The 17,703-nt window shown below is 52.5% G+C and overlaps 1 protein-coding gene across 2 annotated transcripts in view; it reads right to left on the bottom strand.

Moving 5' to 3' along the window:
* Man1c1 (mannosidase alpha class 1C member 1) overlaps positions 1 to 17,703 on the bottom strand; it is a 170,623-nt gene that overhangs the window by 16,206 nt on the left and 136,714 nt on the right. For both annotated transcript variants that reach the window (XM_045150753.1, XM_045150754.1), the window contains exons 5-7: positions 12,010 to 12,104; positions 6,628 to 6,745; positions 2,978 to 3,071 (exon numbers count right to left, since the gene is read on the bottom strand). In XM_045150753.1, the coding sequence (XP_045006688.1) occupies positions 2,978 to 3,071; positions 6,628 to 6,745; positions 12,010 to 12,104 (307 nt within the window). The remainder of the gene's footprint in view (positions 1 to 2,977; positions 3,072 to 6,627; positions 6,746 to 12,009; positions 12,105 to 17,703) is intronic.

The following is a 17,703-nucleotide window of genomic DNA, read 5'->3' as shown; positions in this document are numbered from 1 at the left end:
TGCTCAGGCCCACTAGGGTGACCTGGACTTGCCACCTCTCTGCCGAGAGCATGGGGTCAAGACTATGGACAAGGAGGACGAGAGACTAAGAGACCGTGTTCAGGGGGTCAGCTGACCCCGTGTTGGCAGTGCTCTGAGCTCTTAGGGGTCAGCTCATGAGGTCTTGTCTGTCTGGGGTGTGTGTGTGTGTGTGTGTGTGTGTGTGTGTGTGTGTGTGTCTGTGTGTGTATGTTTGCAGGTCTCTTCTGTGTTTGGTTAGGAGCCCAGCGGACTGATCTTGAGTAGTCTTGGCTCAGTGACAGAAGTTCTTGGGCTTCCTAGAACTGTGAATGAAGCTTGGCTGGCAGTGACTGAGAAGCAGGCAGGAGCACAGGCTGGGCGACAGGTAGCTGTGGCCCTATCCCCCCCCTTGGCTCCCCTACGCCCCGCTCTCTGTGGTTACAAGTGGGCTGAGCAGTCCTGCGTGTCCTGCCTGCAGGCTTGTTCTGTGGGTCTGAGGGGAGAGAATACTGTGAACACACCCAGCTTGTGCAAGCCAGGGATGTCTGCTGAAAAAACATGCTCCGGCCAAAAGAACTCTACAAAGCCCAGAGAGCCTGAGATGACCCGAGGCCCAAAGCCAGGAGGAGGCAGTGGGCTGGAATCAGCGGGGCTTCCGGCCTTCCTCTGCTTTCCAGCAGGCCCAGGATGCGTTTTCCAGCAGCATGAAACACTTTCCTACATGTGACTGACTTTGCCCACACTGGAGGCACCGCTCCAGTGCAGCCTGGAAAGAGAATGATGCTCTGCAAGGGGGTAGGGTGGGGGCTGGGAAGCCAAGCCTGTCAGATGGAGGGTTTGGGGGCTGTCCAGGCTGCTGGTGCCTCAGGCATTCAGTGGTGAAAAGCCTCCTCCAGCTATGCCTTCTGGTGGTCATGACCAGTAAATCAAATCTTCATTTTTCTCCCCACATGTTTGTACTTGGCCATGTGTTTTGGTTGAAAACTTTACATTTCTGTGATTTTGTTGCTGTTGGTGGTGGTGGTTTGAGGCACGGTCTCACTCTAGTCCAGGCTAACCTCAAACTTACTCTGGAGCCCAGGCTGGCCTTGAACTCATATCTTCCTACATCAGCCTTCCGAGTGCTAGGATTAAAGGTATATTCTACCACGTCCAGCAACTGATTTTTTTCAGAAGGGTAGGGTGAGGTCATTGCTAGGCAAAATTCTTGTGTGGAATTTTCTGGGCCTCCTGGGCCTGCAGGCAGTAGTGGCTTGGGTTGGGACAGAAAGGCTTCTGTGATTCTCCATGGTGTCCCTGCTGCTGTCCCTCTAGGCTCTGGCTTCATCACCCCCCTTTGGGACTGGGCTGACACCTGCCTCCTGCAGCCTTGTTACTCCTGAGCCCCTCCCTAGAGTACAGAATACTTCTCTCTTCTCTTCACAAGACAGGACACCGAGGCCTAGAGAGACCTGGTGAGGCTGAGGATGTAGCTCAGTTGGCAAAGAACCCATCTCTTACCACCAGTAAGAGAGAGAATTCTCCCAAGCTACATGGTGACTAGACTCAGGTCTCCTTTGCCCAGAGCCCTTGGAGGCAGGGGAGTGGAGAAATCTCCTCGTTCAGACAGAGGCTGTGGAGTGGAGCTCTGAGGAGTTGTTGAGAAGGCCCTAGAGGCAGAGCATGGGACCTGCCACCACTGGCTGTGACCAGTGACCACATGACGGAGGCCTTGGTGAGGAGGGCCGAGCTGAGCCATGGCCCATTCCTCTAAGGGCCAGGTTTCTCAACAGGGTGCAACGGGGCCTGGGAGATTTGTCAACCCGGATCCCCATTCTGTGCATGTGGGGCTTGTGAATGACACTCCACAGTTGACTGACAATCATGTGGCTGAAAAGTCCCTCATCAGGGAAAATTGAAAACCTTGGGGCTGATTTGTTAACTGTAAGATATAGCAGTGAACTAATGATTTTTGTATCAGTGTACAGTTTTGCTTTGCTTAACATTTTTCCATGTGTGTAATATATGTGTGTATACATATGTGTGTAATATATGCATGTGTATGTGCTGATTAAATTTTTTTTTTTTTTTAAATTTATTTATTTACTTGCAAGGGGGAAAGAGAGAGGGAGAGAGAGAATGAGAATGAATGGGTGCACCTGGGCCTCTTGCTACTGCAAACAAACACCAGATGCATGTGCCACTTTGTGCATCTGGCTTTACGTGGGTACTGGAGAATTGAACCTAAGCCTTCAGGCTTTTCATTCAAGTGCTTTTAACTGCTCAGCCATCTCTCCAGCCAGAAACTTTGGTTCTGGTTTCTGCAGCCACTTCTGAATGACAGCTCTACCCGGGACAGTCCTGAGTCTGGGGTCATGGAGGTGGCAGCAGGGGACCGTAACAGCTGGAGTCAAAGAGGCCAGGGTGGGGCTGAGAGACGGCTTGGCAGTTAAGGCGTTTGCCTGCAAAGCCAAAGGATCCCGGTTTGATTCTCCAGGACCCACGTAAGCCAGATGCACAAGGGGGCGCATGCATCTGGAGTTCGTTTGCAGTGGCTGGAGGCCCTTTTGCTCCCATTCTCTCTCTCTGCCTCTTTCTATCAATGAAATAAATAAAATATATTTTAAAAAAGTAAAGAAAGCTTATTAAAAAAAAAAAAAAAGCGGCCAGGCCGGGCGTGGTGGTGCACACCTTTAATCCCAGCACTGGGAGGCAGAGGTAGGAGGATTGCAGTGAGTTCGAGGCCACCCTGAGACTCCATAGTGAATTCCAGGTCAGCCTGGGCTAGAGTGAGACCCTACCTCGAAAAACCAAAAAAAAAAAAAAAAGAGGCCAGGGTAAGTTCATAGAACGGTTGCTGTCATATCTAAGCTAGTGTACTCAGGGGCTGGTGCCAATGACAGACTTGGTAGGTAGCTCTACAAACACCTGGCTCTCAGTCTACTAAGGCCTTGCAGGGGCCCACGAAGCCCAAATGGGAGGGAGCCCGTGTACTCACGTTGTACCCAGTTCCCACTCACTGGGCTGAGGAAGTTGGGGTAGAGGCCGAAGGGTTTGTCAATATTCTTGAGGAACTTGCGGATGTTCCTGACCTGTAAGAGGCCATAATAGGCAAGGTGTCACTTTCCAGAAGAAGCCGTTGAGCAGGTGGCTCAGATGCCCAGAGGAAGAAAACTTTTCCAGTGAGACAGGACATGGTCATATGGGGCCCAACCCTTCACCTTTCCACTGACTGCCGAGAGCCAGCCCCACCTCTTGGAAGCTGCTTTGAGGGGAGGGGTCTTTTTTTCTTTGTCTTTCAAGGGAGGTTCTCACTCAAGCCCAGGATAAACTGGAATTCACTATGTAGTCTCACATTGGCCTTGAACTCACAGCGATCCTCCTATCTCTACCTCTCGAGTGCTGGGGTTAAAGGTGTGTGCCACCACACCCCCAGCTAAGATGGTGTTTTTTGAGGAAGGGGTTTCAGGTAAGTAACAGAGCTCATTTGTAAGCATTACATAACCTGCCTTTTGAATAGGCTGTAAATGGCAAAGACCAGCAATTCTGCTAGTGGCTGTATCATCAAAGGAAACGAATCAGCATGTCAAAGTGACAATTGCAGGCTCTTGTTCACTGAGGCACGATTCACAATGACCAAGCTAGTGAATCAACCCTGGTGCCCATCAATGGATGGACAAGAAAAACATGGTAGCTCCACACAATGGAACACTAGTCAGTCTTCAAAAAGGAGATTCTGTCATCTTGGACAACTTGGATGAACCAGGAGGACACTGTGGGTTTTTGTTTTTTCATCACCAGTGCCAGAACCTAGGGCTTCATGCATGTTAGGCCCTTTGCCACTGGGCTACAGCCCCAGCTCAGAATAGTGTGTTCAATGCAAAATGCCAGTCTCACAAAGACAGGTCCCATATCCCTCACACAGGAAACCTGATAAAAGCTGAACTCCTGAAGGCAGAGAGTCCCATGACCATCGGCAGAGGCTGGGGCAATGGGGGAGGGGCAGTGCCAAAGGATCTCATTCTAGATAGGCAGAGGGACGGGTTCAAGAGACCACTGTGCAGCGTGGTGAGGCTGGTGAAGAACAAAGACCATGTTCTTGCAAACTGATGAGTGGAGAGTGTAGATGTTCTCACCACAAGAAGTATGTGAAATAATTTTTTAAAAGGCCACATATTGTTGATTCATACAGGTCAACCTAGTACCATGTTAGCTTATCTGACCCTTAGTGGTCATCTCAGGGGAATTCTTGAGGGGCCCATTTCCCAACTGGTACCCCAGAGTTTTTTTGTTTATTTTTATTTATTTATTTGAGAGCAGAGACATAGACAGAGAGAAAGAGGCAGAGAGAGAGAGAGAGAGAGAGAGAGACAGAGAGAGAATGGGCACCCCAGGGCCTCCAGCCATTGCAAACGAACTCCTGATGCGTGCATCCCCTTGTGCATCTGGCTAACGTGAGTCCTGGGGAATCAAGCCTTGAACCGGGGTCCTTAGGCTTCACAGGCAAACGCTTAGCCACTAAGCCATTTCTCCAGCTCCCAGAGTTTTAATAATGATAATACAACAGCTGTGAATCTCAGCTCTCTAAGCACACATTATCTGCAGCCCTCAGCTGCACGGAGGAACAGAAAAATCGGTATTAGGTGCCCGGATGTGCCAATGGCCCCCCAGGAACACTGGTCAGGTTTACCTGAACTCTTGGACCAGCCGTGTTTCTTGCCCTACATGGAGTACAAAGATGGTGACCACCAATGAGACTGCCTTGGTTGGAGCAAGCAAAAGCTGGGTTTGCAGTCTGGAGCTAAGCAGGATGAGGGGTGGAATTGAGGACTTTATCCACAGTTTTCCATTGGGGAGGGATGTGACATCCCACCTAGTATATATGGACTTTCTGGAAGAAGAGGCCCAGGGAGCACACTGTGACCTGCTCATAGGTCAATGAGTGTGGGGGGGGGGATGCGAGGGGGCTGTCAGACCTGTCTCTGGGGCAGCATTGGCTTTGCCATGCGAGGCCTCATGTCTATTATGGTAACAGTCTGTTAGGGACACGGGAATGTGCTGTGCTTGGGTTAAGTCCCCTGTCCTGGCCCTCAGCAGCAGCGCAGGGTAAATTAGCTTCCCCGGGAGGGCACAGGCACTGCTAGAATTTGGGCCAATTTGTTGACTGCCAATAATTGCCTCTGTGGGAGGCATGGCTGGGGGCTGAAAATAGCGGAAATATGCAAATGAAGAGGCAGAGATGGAGGAACAGGGACTCCAGAGGAATGGCTTGCTATACTAACCTGCCATGGAAAGTGCTGGGAAGTCCCAGCCCCAAATCCCAGATTTATAGCTTGCCAGTAGGTTGCCATAAACAGGCCACTTAGCCTCTCTGGGCCTCATTTACCCCACTGTTAGACAGGATTTCTGGAGGAGGGCTGAGAACAGGTGCAGCGTGCCCCATATGCCCCAGATGTGTGGGCGGGGACACTATTAGTCCAGACCAGCCAGGACCCAGCGTGTGCTCCTGGTACCACCCCAAGCTTTTCAAGGCTTTCCAGAGGAGTCTGACTCAAGGGCAGTGGGAGCCTGGGCTGGGAAAGGGTCAGAGAACAAGAGCATTGGGCAGTGGTAATGATTAAGGCTATCCCCCAAGCCTTCGGGGGAGTCAGGAGGGGCAATTTCCCGGACTACATCATGGACAGGTAAGGTGGGAGTTAAGCGCCACATCAGAGGCAGCAGAGAGACTGGGAAGCTTATTCTGAGATTCTCAAGGACACAATGTGCGTCCCTACATGGAGGATGCAATGGTCCCAAAGCCGGTGTTCAGGAGCTCTAGGCCTGGGTACAAATGGCAGACCTGGGCCAGCAGCGAAGGCCAAGGACCAGCTTCTTCACAGCGGTGTAGTGTGATGCTTTGAGTCCAGCTGTGACACGGGATGGAGCCATCTTCCATTCCACAGGGAAGAGAATGGAGCCCCAAAAGTTGTATCTTTGAAGGGCTCTTCTATAAGGCTGTAGAGGACCAGGGGCCACGTGTATGGACTCCCTTCCTTAGGGTCAGACCTACAGAGACATTTCCTGTAGGGTCTGTCCAGGGCTGGAGCCCCTCCAAAGAGCTTCCCAGAAGGGCCAGGTACCAACAACTGTCAGGGATGAACAGCGTGGGTCACCTCTCCACACCAGTGTGGTTTTGAGCAGTCGAGAAGCGCGACAATGAACACTTCCAGAGCGGTGCCAGCCTGCCGCCAGCCTGCGCCAGTCGGGCAGCTGGGAGGAAAAGGCAGGCAGCTCTCACATGGAAAAGCTAAATGTCCCTGGAAAGGGGATGCATGCACGTGCGGCCGCCTGTTCTTGCCAGCGCGAGGCGGTGCCGGGTTCCAATTGCGCTCTCTCTAGATTTCACAGTTCGTGGATCTGTGGCTGAGCCGATGTGCCCGCGCAAGCTTCCCTGGCAGAGTTCTGCCTCCACCCCCCCACCCTCGGCAGAGCCCTCTCTGCCACCTGGTGTCAGGCAATCAGCTCTTTGACAGTGAGTGCACGGTGACTGAGCGATTGCTTGTTGGGGGGGGGGGGCTCCTGTAGACACAGTGACTGCAGCTGCTCCCCCTCTGCTCCTCTGGGTGTGGGAGGCTGGCTGTCTGGGGACAGCTCAGGGAGAGGACTCACCTTTTCTGCGAAGACCTGGTTGCCAGAGAGCTGGGTGAGGTGTAGGAACTCCAAGTGCAGGGACCCAAACTCCGCCAGGACACTGCTGCTGCCGGCGGTGGCCCAGCCCCAGCTTCCGCTGAAAAGACAGTGGCCGCGTCACTTCACCAGCCACGTGCCTCCTTGGCTGAGAGCAACGGTAGCTATTGAGGGGGCAGCACCTACTTGTGTGCCAGGCATCGTGCTGGCACCTTTGTCTGCATGCTGGGATCTTTCTCCACAGCACCTGAGTCAATCCTCGGAGCCCCCACCACGCTGATGGTGCTGAAGTTGGTGAAGGGACAGGGCTTGCTGGAGATTATTTGAATTTAGGCCTGTCTGGCTCATGTCAGTTTTAAAAAAAATTTTGTGTTCATTTTTATTTATTTATTTGAGTGTGACAGAGAGAGAAAGAGAGAGAGGATGGGTACTCCAGGGCTTCCAGCCACTGCTAACGAACTCCAGATGCATGCGTCCTCTTGTGCATCTGGCCTACATGGATCCTGGGGAATCGAGCCTCGAACCGGGGTCCTGAGGCTTCACAGGCAAGCGCTTAACCGCTAAGCCATCTCTCCAGCCTTCGTGTCAGTTTTTTAAATTTTTAAAAAATTATTTATGTGAGAGCATAAAAGAAGCACAGAGAGAGAGAGAGAGAGGAAAGAGAGTATGGGCACCCCAGGGTCTCTTGCCACTGCAAACGAGCCCCAGATGCGTGGACTACTTCTTGTGCCTGACTGCGTGGGTGCTGGGGAAGTGAAACCCAGGCTGGCAGGCTTTGCAAGCACGTGCCTTTAGCTGCTGAGCTATATCCCTAGCTCCAGTCTTTTTCTTTCTTTTCTCTTTTTTTGTGTGTGCGTGTGTGTTATGTGTGGTCATACGTGTGGGCACATATATGCTTGTACATGTGGAGAACAGAGGTCAATGTTGGATGTCTTCCTCGGCCTCTCTCCACATTATTATTATTATTACTGATTTTTCAAGGTAGAGTCTCACTCTAGCCCAGGCTGACCTGAAATTCACTATGTAGTCTCAGGGTGGCCTTGAACTCACGGCGATCCTCCTACCTCTGCCTCCCGAGTGCTGGGATTAAAGGCGTGCGCCACCACACTTGGCTTCCATGGGACTCTTGGTGGCTGTCCTCAGGGCCTGAGGAGGGCAGATACAATGCAGGGAGCCCACACTTTCCCCTTGCCCTCTGCTCACACTGTTGGCACTGCCCAAGATCATACAATGTCCCTGACCTGGGAAACCTGGCGTTAGCAGTGAAGGAAGCGGGACTCTCCAAGCCAAGGCGAGTGCCCCACAAGCCCGTGTTTCCTGCCAGCACTTCAGGGGGGCCCCATTAGTTGTTTCCTCAGCCCTGAACCTGTAGGAGGTACTGATGGTCACTTCAGGGCCGGTGCTCCTGAGGAGGAAGAGCGAGGTGACAGCACCCTGAGTTATGCTTACATCTTCCCTTCTAGAGACAAGGAGCCTGGCCCAGTGTTGGATGTTGGCACCCGAGCCACCAGCTTGTACGGCAGTTGGTCCGAAGGCAGGCTCGTGGCAGCCCTAGGAGGCTGTCTGCCCACATTCCTCGGCCCTGTGAAGGCTCCTTGTCATTTCAAATCTCCCACTGCAATGCCCTGGGGCAGGGTCCAGTGCTGGCTGTGGGTGGGCACCCTCAGACAAGCCTGTGGTCCCCGTGTGCCTCAGATCCACCGTGTAACAGGCCGAGAACAGTACCTCCTGGTTCGTCTCTGGCCTTGCACTTCTAAGAGAGAAGGGGGACACAGAGGGAGTGGCTGTGGACAGCGGCTTCTCCCTATGCCTCAGTTTACACAAATGTAGCATGGACAGTTAGGCCCACAGGAGACAGGAGTTCTCAGGTAGTGTGAGGAGGACGGGGTGGGGGAGGGCAGGGCAGAGTGACCCCCCTCTTTGGGGCAGACTGTGAGGTGGCGGTGTCATGCTCTGGAGGTGTCTCTGCTCCCCAGGAACTGTCCACAGTCACCATCTCCAGGGACAGGACTCAGGAAGGCAGTATGGAGTAGAAAGGTCCCCGGAGACATAACGTTTGCTGGGCTGGCACTGGGGCTGGCCAAGCTCTCAAGTCTTCTCTCAAGTCTTCTGGTATCAGCAGTTTCCTAGAAAGTGGGGGAGCTCAGCAGTACTCCGGCTCCCCCGTTTTCAAGCTTTGGGGGGGTCAGGTGACTTTAGCGAATGCAGACACAGCCACCCTACCTTTGTGCTCTTGGGTGTGTGCCAGCTTGGGCTGGACAGGTAGGGCGGCTGGGCCACCAAGATGCTCTGCTCAGCTGCCGTCCGTGCAGCCTCTCAGCGGGCCAGGCGCTGTCACGTGGGCACTTGAGCTCACAGTTTAGCACCCAGAGCCCACGGGCACACAAAGGACAAAATGGGCTGCAAAGCAGTCACGACTGCAGTGGGATTCCAACCCAGGTCCTCTGGCCCCAGAGGTCCCAGGTGTCTTCTTCACCTTATTATTTCTACTGCCCACGGGCTACACGGGGCTCCCTGGGGCCAGCTGAGGTTTCTTCCAGCTGGGGAACTTGTGGCGAGCTGGACTGGGCACTGGGGAGAGCTTTCTGAATGACTGACACTTCAGTAATAAAAAGCCACCGGGTCCCCAGCCTTTGTCCACACCGTCCTCACAGGGGCCTCTCCCAGCTCCGTCCTGTCCTGTGCACGGTCACCAACCCCAGGACTCCCTCCAGCAGGCCTGGGCGGGTGGATGGGCGTCTTGCTCTTCTCCTGCCTGACTTCCAACGCTGACCCCCCCGCTATTCCACAGACAGATGCTTTGGGGGGGGTGTTGGGACCACAACCCTGGAACCCGTTCCCTTCTCCCTTAAAGCCGTGTACCCATGCTTCACAGAGCTACAGTGAGGCCTCAGTTAGGTGCGTGACTGTTGTTTTTATCACTGCATGACAGTGACATTTCAGTGATGTGTTGTACTGTTGTTGATACATTCCCGATATGGGCCAGGTGGCTTTGGCGTGTCTTCTTTCACCTTCACCTCCAACTCTCACATTGATGCTGTGACCTTCATTTTACACGAAGGAATACTTGGGCTCAGAGAGGGGCAGCTGGTTTTCCAAGGTCACATAGCACTTGGTAGAGTCTAATTCAAACCCCAAATATTCTATATCCCAAAGGCATGTGTTCTGCATACTAGATACCAGCGGGTCCTCTGACTGGCCAATAGGAGGCTCTGCCTTCTTCCCGTCTCCTCTCCTCTCTTCTCCTCCGTTCCCCTCCCCTCCGTTCCCCTGCCGTCTTCTCTGTCTTCTCTCCTCTCTCTCCTCCCCTCCCCTCCCCTCTCTTTTCCTGCCCTCTCCGGTACAGGACAGGCTGATGTCCACTGCCCCTCCCCACCCTGGCTTCTGTGGGCATATAATTGTTATCTCCAGGGCAAGACAGAGTCACATTCAAGTCCTAACTTCACTTGGCTGCTGTGTGACTTTGGGTGAGTTACTACACTTCTCCGAGCCTCAGTTTGCTTCCTGACAAGATGAGGTCCTTGTGGTGGCAGGGAGGGACCTCACATGGTGGGTTCACAAGGTGGCTGACCCACAATGAATGCTCAATTGTCATACATCTGTGTGTGCATGCAAGTGCCCAGGGTGTGACAGCAGCCTTGACAAAGGCCCGCTGAGCATCTGAGCCTTGGAGTGATGTGGGTGGCAGCCAGTGCCTGTGTGTGAGGCTCTGTGAACCAGTGACAGACTGAGTCAGCCGCAGAGGTCCCTGGACTGGTGGTCATGATCACTGTCTCAGACAGGTCACAGCTGGCTCTGTCTTGGCCTCCCAGACCTCTTGTGCAGCCGTGAGGGTCCATCTCCATGCAGGGTAGTCCCCTAGCCACCTAGCTGTCCACCCCAGCTCTCTCGCTGCCCACAGCCAGCCCTGGCGGAGCGCCGTGGGGGCGGCAGTGTGGATCCAGCGCTCAGCATGTGGGCTGCAGGCCACCGCATCCTTGCCGCTCTCCCATTTTTAGCAGCAGACTCTTTCCCAGAATATGAAAACGAGTGTTGCCAGGGAATATGCATGCGCAATACACCACCGAGGAGAGCAAGCAGCCTAAAAATACGCGCACTCCTTTAGCCAGAGCATCAGGGCCTGCACACGACCAGGCAGTGCTGAGGGACGCAGGGGAGGCAGGTGGCCAGGGCTGTGGCACAAGGAGGGAACCCTGAGAGAATCCTGCCCAGACCTGGGGAAGGGGCATGGCGAACAGTGCTCGATGTTGCCTTCAGGACCAGAGTTTGTGCAAAAGGACTCTGAGCTGAAACCCAAGCTTGCCTGATGCCTGGGTGTGGCAGGCAGGACACCCAGGAAAGCTTCCCAGCCAAGGGCAGGCGAAAGTCACTGAATATACCCAATCCTCTTTGCATGGGGCAGGGATGGTGGTGGTCGTGAAGCCACTGAGGCCACGGACACTGAGGAGGCATGGAGGCTCTAGAAGGAGCCAGTGAGCCTCTCCTCCAAGGCATGTGGCTGATCCTCCCGTGGGGATCACCTCTGTGATGAGGGCTTACCTCAGGAGAGGGACTGCGAAGGCATCCCGGCCTTCCTCCCAGCTCAGGTGTGTTCCAGGGCCTCAGGGTGAGAGTTACAGTGGGTCTGGGGACCTGGCTGTGTGTGGGCCTTCTGGGTCTCATAGGAGGTCTGCATCACAAAGCTCAGGGCCAGGGGCTAGTGTCCCAGAGGAGAACTCCTGTCCTGGGGAGCCAGGGCTCTGAGGCCCTCAGCCACCTTGGGCACCTGCTGACAGGGTATGTGTGTGTGTGTGGGGGGGTTAGAATGGTATGCCCACAGGCTCCTGAGCTTTTGTTGGGAGCAACCTGGAGGGCACAGAGTTAAGACAGCACTGTGAAGCCAGGCGTGGTGGCACATGCCTTTAATCCCAGCACTTGGGAGTCAGAGGTAGGAGGATCGCTGTGACTCCATAGTGAATTCCAGGTCAGCCTGAGATAGAGTGAGACCCTACCCTGAAAAACCAAAAAAAAAAAAAAAAAAAAAAAAAAGACAGCACTGTGGGCTATTTATAGGGGAATAATTGTTGTCCCTCCTACCCAGGCAAAGTCAGGCCTAGGTGGCCCAAACTCTGAAAACCAAGCTTTGTAACAAACATATGCTCACGACAGTCCTGGGCTAAGGCTAGATCTCACTGTGCCACTGGCTTGACTCCCCAAGCCTCAGTTTCCACATGTGTAAAGGAACAGATCTTACAAAGGCGATCCCCAGGACTCCATTCCCACGCATCTGCCAACTGTCTGGGTCTCCTTCATTAGACTGCCACCCAGACAGAAGCAAGTCAGTGGGCACAGCCAGCCATGCGTGGTACCTGAAAGGAAGCCTACCTTTTGAAGTTCACGATGCCTTTCGGGATGCCTGTGGGGGTGTTAAAGGCCGGCAGGAGCTTCTCCCCCAGCTTGATGGCCTTTACTCGGAACACCTGCCAAGAAGGGTCAAAGGGCACTGAGTCTGGGCTGGGTATAGCCGTCACTCCAAGCAGCTGCTACCACCAAGGCCGGGAAACTGGAGTGGGAGGAGGTGGCACTGTGTCAAGGTCTGCAGCCAGACAGCCTGAGCAGGGAGCTGTTGTTGGCTTTATTGCCTTAGGTGACACACTTTTCTCTTGAGCCTTTCTGCGTCTAGAAGATGACAGTATTGCTCTCTTCAGACACTGCTGTCAGGACTGTGACATGAAACTATCAGTGTAGATTAGGTGACCATTGGGAAGATAACAGGAAAGCAGTCAGTTGGCAAGGTGGGGAAGTCACCTCCCATGCCACAGAAAGACCTGGCTGATAAGGGCTGGTCACCGCAGTAGTCAGCGCTGCCCTCACAGTGGGCCCAGGAACACCACAGCCTAGGCCTGGAATATCGCAAAAGGAAGCTGGGAGGCTGGTCCCAGTCTTGGCACTTCCCGCAGGTGGTGGAACATTTAAGGGGTGAGGCCTCATGGAAGGAAGTTTGGTCACTGGGGGTGTGCCCTTCATGAGGACATTAGGACCCCATTCCCTTTCTCTCTCTGCTTCCTGGTCCCCCGAGATGAGCAGGCCGGCTCCATCACATACGGGGCTGCCACAGTGCCCTAGACAACCACGGGCCCAAAGCAGCAGGCCAGGAGAACCACAGACCCAAACACACCTTCCCTTAAGTTGATTATCTCAGGTATTTTGTTATGGTGAGGGAGAGCTGACCGACAGACCGACGGTGGAGGAAATGAGTTGTCCATTTGGACAGAGTATAAAGAGTAATGGAGGCGCACGCCTTTAATCCCAGCACTCAGGAGGCAGAAGTAGGAGGATCTCCGTGAGTTCGAGGCCACCCTGAGACTACATAGTGAATTCCGGGTCAGCCTGGGCTAGAATGAAAATCTACCTCAAAAAACAACAAAAAAAGGGTAATGGACTAGAAACCAACACTACCCCACAACCCCAGGTTCCAGACACTTCCACCTTCTGGATGAACGCTTCCCCACGTGGTGGCAGGGCCTTTCCCTGAAACTGGTGCCACTTACTGTTCCCACTGTGCAGACAGGAAGTGAAGGGACAGGGTGAACTGCTACACAATAGTAAAGGAGCCATAAGGGTTCCAGGCTTCAGGGCTGCCCCTGAGCAAGGTTCTAAACCCTTAAACTTCTGAAAAACTCAAAAGGACCTTGACCTTCGGACTTGGCAGTGTCCCTCCCAGCAACTTATTCTAAGGACATAAATAATCAAGAGTGTTATGAAAGATTCAACATAACAGCTGTTTATTCCAGCATTGCTTAGAATGGGCTGAGGGGAGGGGATGGAAATACTTTTAACTGTCAAACAATGGGGCTGTAGTTCAATTATGGCTTTCATGGGATGCAGCACCATGCAGCTACTAACATAAAGTGGTAAAAGAACATTTCATAGCATAGAAAGGGCTTATAATATACCTAGAGAAAAAATTACAAATAGAGTAATTCAATTTAAAAATTGTTTATATATAGATGCATGAAAAAAAGAGAGGTAACTATACCAGAATATTAACAATGTTCTTCTCGGAGGGGGCGTGGGGAAGCTTGTGGACAATGTTTACTTTCTTCTTTTGGCTTATCTGTATTTTCTATGCATTTTATTTATTTATTTTATTATTATTATTATTTCAAGGTAGGGTTTCACTCTAGGTCAGGTTGACCTGGAATTCACTATGTAGTCTCAGGGTGGTCGTGAACTCATGGTGATCCTCCTACCTCTGCCTCCTGAGTGCTGGAATTAAAGGCGTGTGCCACCACGCCTGGCCCCAGTTTGTTTTTCTAGTTTTTTTAAAATTGTTTTTAAAATTTTTATTTATTTATTTGAGAGTGACAGACAGAGAGAGAAACAGGCGGGGGGTGGGGGAGAATGGGCACGCCAGGCCCTCCAGCCAATGCAAATGAACTCCATATGCATGTGCCCTCTTGTGCATCTGGCTTATGTGGGTCCTGGGGAATCAAGCCTTGAACCAGGGTCCTTAGGCTTCACAGGCAAGCACTTAAGCCATCTCTCCAGCTCTTGTTTTTGTTTTTGTTTTTTTTTTCTTTTTGAGGCAGGGTTTCACTCTAGTCCAGGCTGACCTGGAATTCACTATGTATTCTCAGGCTGGCCTCGAACTCACAGTGATCCTCCTACCTCTGCCTCCCAAGTGCTGGGATTAAAGGCATGTGCCACCATGTCCAGCTTTATTTATTTATTTATTTATTTTGAGAGAGGGATCTTGTTATTTTGCCCAAGCCTAGTCCCAAACTTGTAAGCTCAAGTGATCCTCCTGCCTTTGCTTGTTGAGCATATTAGATCACAGTCATGTGTCACCATGCCCAGCCTGTATAATTTTATAATAAAAACAAACTTATGTTGCAGTTGGCTCTTCACGTCCACAGGTTGAGCATCATGGGACAAACCACAGACTGAAAAAAAAAAACAAACCGTTTTCTGAGACAGGATTTAATGTATCCCAGGCTGCCCTCAAACATGTTATGTAGCCAAGGATGACTCTGAGCTCTCAGGAGGGAGCTCTACCTCCTGAGTGCTGAGATTACAGGTGTGGTTGTTTTTGTACTGGGGATCGAACTCAGGGTTTCATGCATGCTAGGGAATTTTATTAAAAGCTGGGCATGGTAGTACATACTTGTAATTCAGATACTTAGGAAGTGGAAGAAGGAACATTTGGATCCAGGGATTTGAGGCCAGCCTAGGCTATACAATGGGAGGAAGAAAGGAAGGAGAAAGGAAGGAAGGGAGGGAAGAAGAAAGGAATGAAGGAAAGAAAAAATATTGCATTGGTATTGACCATTTCTTGCCATTATCCCTTAAATGGAGTACAATGCAGCGTCTGCACTGGGTCAGGTATTATAAGAAACATGGGAGGAAGTATGTGTGTTCTCTGCCAGTGCCACACCATATCAGGCAAGGGCTTGAGCATCCAAGGGGCTTGAGATTTGTAGGGGTCCTGGGCCCAATCCCCACATACCCATGGAGGTCCATAAACATCATTTAAGGGATGACATGCAAGTCCCCAAGCAACCAGCTCCTGCGAGGACACATCTGGAGCTCTGATAACTCCCTGTGGCTGTTAACACAAAGCCTTCTAGAGTCCTCCCTGCCACAAACAGCTAAAATCTGCCCAATGAGGGGGCTGGGGTAGAGTCAGTAGTGTGGCACGTGCCCAGTTTGAACAAGTTCTGGGCCCCATCCCCAGCACCACAAAACAAACAAACAAATAAAAGAACAAGTGCCTTGCTGAAGCAGCTATGAGAGAAGGAAGAGGAGGAGTCCCCAGCTCTGAGAGCTCCCACAGGGAGCGGGTTTGAGGCCTCTGAGGGTGGAGAGGCCTCTCCTGGGAGGGAAAGCTGGGCTGATCCGTCACACAAGGGGACACTACCTGGTGCCAGACAGTGGAGCCTAAAAGTGGGTCCAGGCACCAGCGACATCATAGGTGCCAGGGATCTGGTCTTGACGCCTAAGGCCTCTGTCATCCACAGCCAGAGTCAGTCTTGGGAGGGACTGTAGCATCCAGACAGGTTGGAAAGCCACTGGTTTAGTGACAGCACAGCACTTCTACCAAAGGTCCCACGGATCCCAGGGAGGGGACTGGACAAGCATGTGTGTTCTGAAATGGAACTGCTTGGGGACAGAATGACATGAGTCCCTTTCTGCCATCTTGGAAGTAGGAGGCAAGCGTGCTGTTTACAGACTTTCAGCCCTTAGGACCAACAGCCTGCAGGGGAAGGTGCCGGCTCACCGAGGACAGGACAACAGAGTCTTAAAGCAACTTGCCCAGGGCTGTGGAGCACCAAGACTCTACCTCTGGACACCCAGCTGCCTCTCCAACACAGGGTTGTGGCCACAATGGCGACCATTCCTGAAGTGGCGCTGGGGGGGGGGGGTGTAAGAGTACAGTGTGATGGATGCTGGGCTGAGAGCCTGAGCTCTGAATGTGTCCTCCCACGTGGCAGTGTGTGCCCTTGGGTGATGCACTGTCTCTGAGCCTTAGTTTCTCCATCTGCATAATGGGATGGCAGTGTGTGACCTGGCAGCTCCATAAGGTTTTTAGAGAAATCAAGTGAGGAGCCACTTGTCACTGAATGTACTTCTCAATTGTGAAGTGTCACCCCAGCATCCCCCCTCCCCTGACAGCTGCGATTAGGCCTTCATCTTCACAGCATCTCAGCAGGAATGGCCAATCGGCAGGGATTTCTCTTCTGGCTGTTTCCTTTGAAGGAAAGAAGATGGCAGCCAGGGGTAGATGTGTGTGTGTGTGTTTGTGTGTGCACGTGTGTGCGCACATGCACGTATGTGGACATTTTTTTGGAAATTAAGAAGATTCTCTAGGACTATGGAAAGAGTGCTTGTCTACCAAGTATGAAAGCCTAGGTTTGATTCCCTAGCACTGCATGAATTAGGCGGTGTATATCTGTGACTCCAGCACTCAGGAGGGACACGGAGGCAGGAGGATCAGAAGTTCAACATCTTTCTTGGCTACATAGCAAGTTGGGGGCCACCCTGGCCTACATGAGACCCTGCCTCAAACAAAACAAAACAAAAAGATTATCCAGGCATGGCGACGTATGCCTTTAATCCCAGCACTCAGGAGCAGTGGCAGGAGGATTGCTGAGGGTTCGAGGCCACCCTGAGACTACATAGTGAATTCCAGGTCAGCCTGGGCTAGAGCGAGACCCTACCTCAACTGCTCCTCACCAAGAGACCCTACCTCAACTCCCTTCCCCCCCAAAAAAGATTAAAAGAAATGAGAAGATCTGTTCAAGAGGCACCACTGTGTGCGGGCTTGGTATGCCTGAGCCCTTCTGAGAAACAAGTAGTGACAACCTAAACTCAGGGCAGAAAGGCCACAGCACAGTACATCTCTGGGCATCTCAGGAATGTGGGTCTGCCTCCTCCTCCGAGGTGAGATCCCCCATGGACTGGGTATGCTCAAGGCTGTGCACAGGCATACAACCTGGTATCTGGGGGCAGGGAGGCGCTCTGGGGAAGTGAGGCACCACAGAAGTGGACTGCACCTCCAGGCAGACAGACTTAGCACTGCCTACTTGGGCTTTTCTTGGACTCTTTGACTGGGGCCCACATTCTGGAAAGCCAGGTGGAAGGTGCCATGGGAGTCCCGAATTGAAGGGTCAGAAGGAGGGCGAGGTGTGAGCCTGGAGCAGCCCCTCTCGCTTCCCCTTCCCCGCACCTGTCTTCCCTACCTCACCTGCCAGGGAGGACAGAAATACCTGTAAAGCACACAACAGCCCTTCTTTTCTGCCACTTCTGTCATTTTTCCTGTCCTGGGGTTTTCAGATGAAATTCAGGCTCTGGGTGGCTCGAAGCTGAGGCCTCCCATTGACAATTTTTTTTTTTGGACAAATTGGTACAAGAGGTAATCTCTGCTGAGGAGATTATGCTTGATGGAGTGCAGCCCGAAGCGACTGCAGAGATAGAGGAGGCCTGTTGCCTCTAAGCCTGTGACTTCAGCTGTGACAGCCCAAGGGAGGGGGAGGCCGGAAATGACTGTGGACCACAGCGGCGGAGGGGAGATGGGAG

Source organism: Jaculus jaculus, chromosome 5 (genome assembly GCF_020740685.1).
Source record: "Jaculus jaculus isolate mJacJac1 chromosome 5, mJacJac1.mat.Y.cur, whole genome shotgun sequence".
In the NCBI taxonomy this organism is placed as follows: domain Eukaryota; kingdom Metazoa; phylum Chordata; class Mammalia; order Rodentia; family Dipodidae; genus Jaculus; species Jaculus jaculus.
This window is presented reverse-complemented; position numbering and strand designations above follow the sequence as displayed.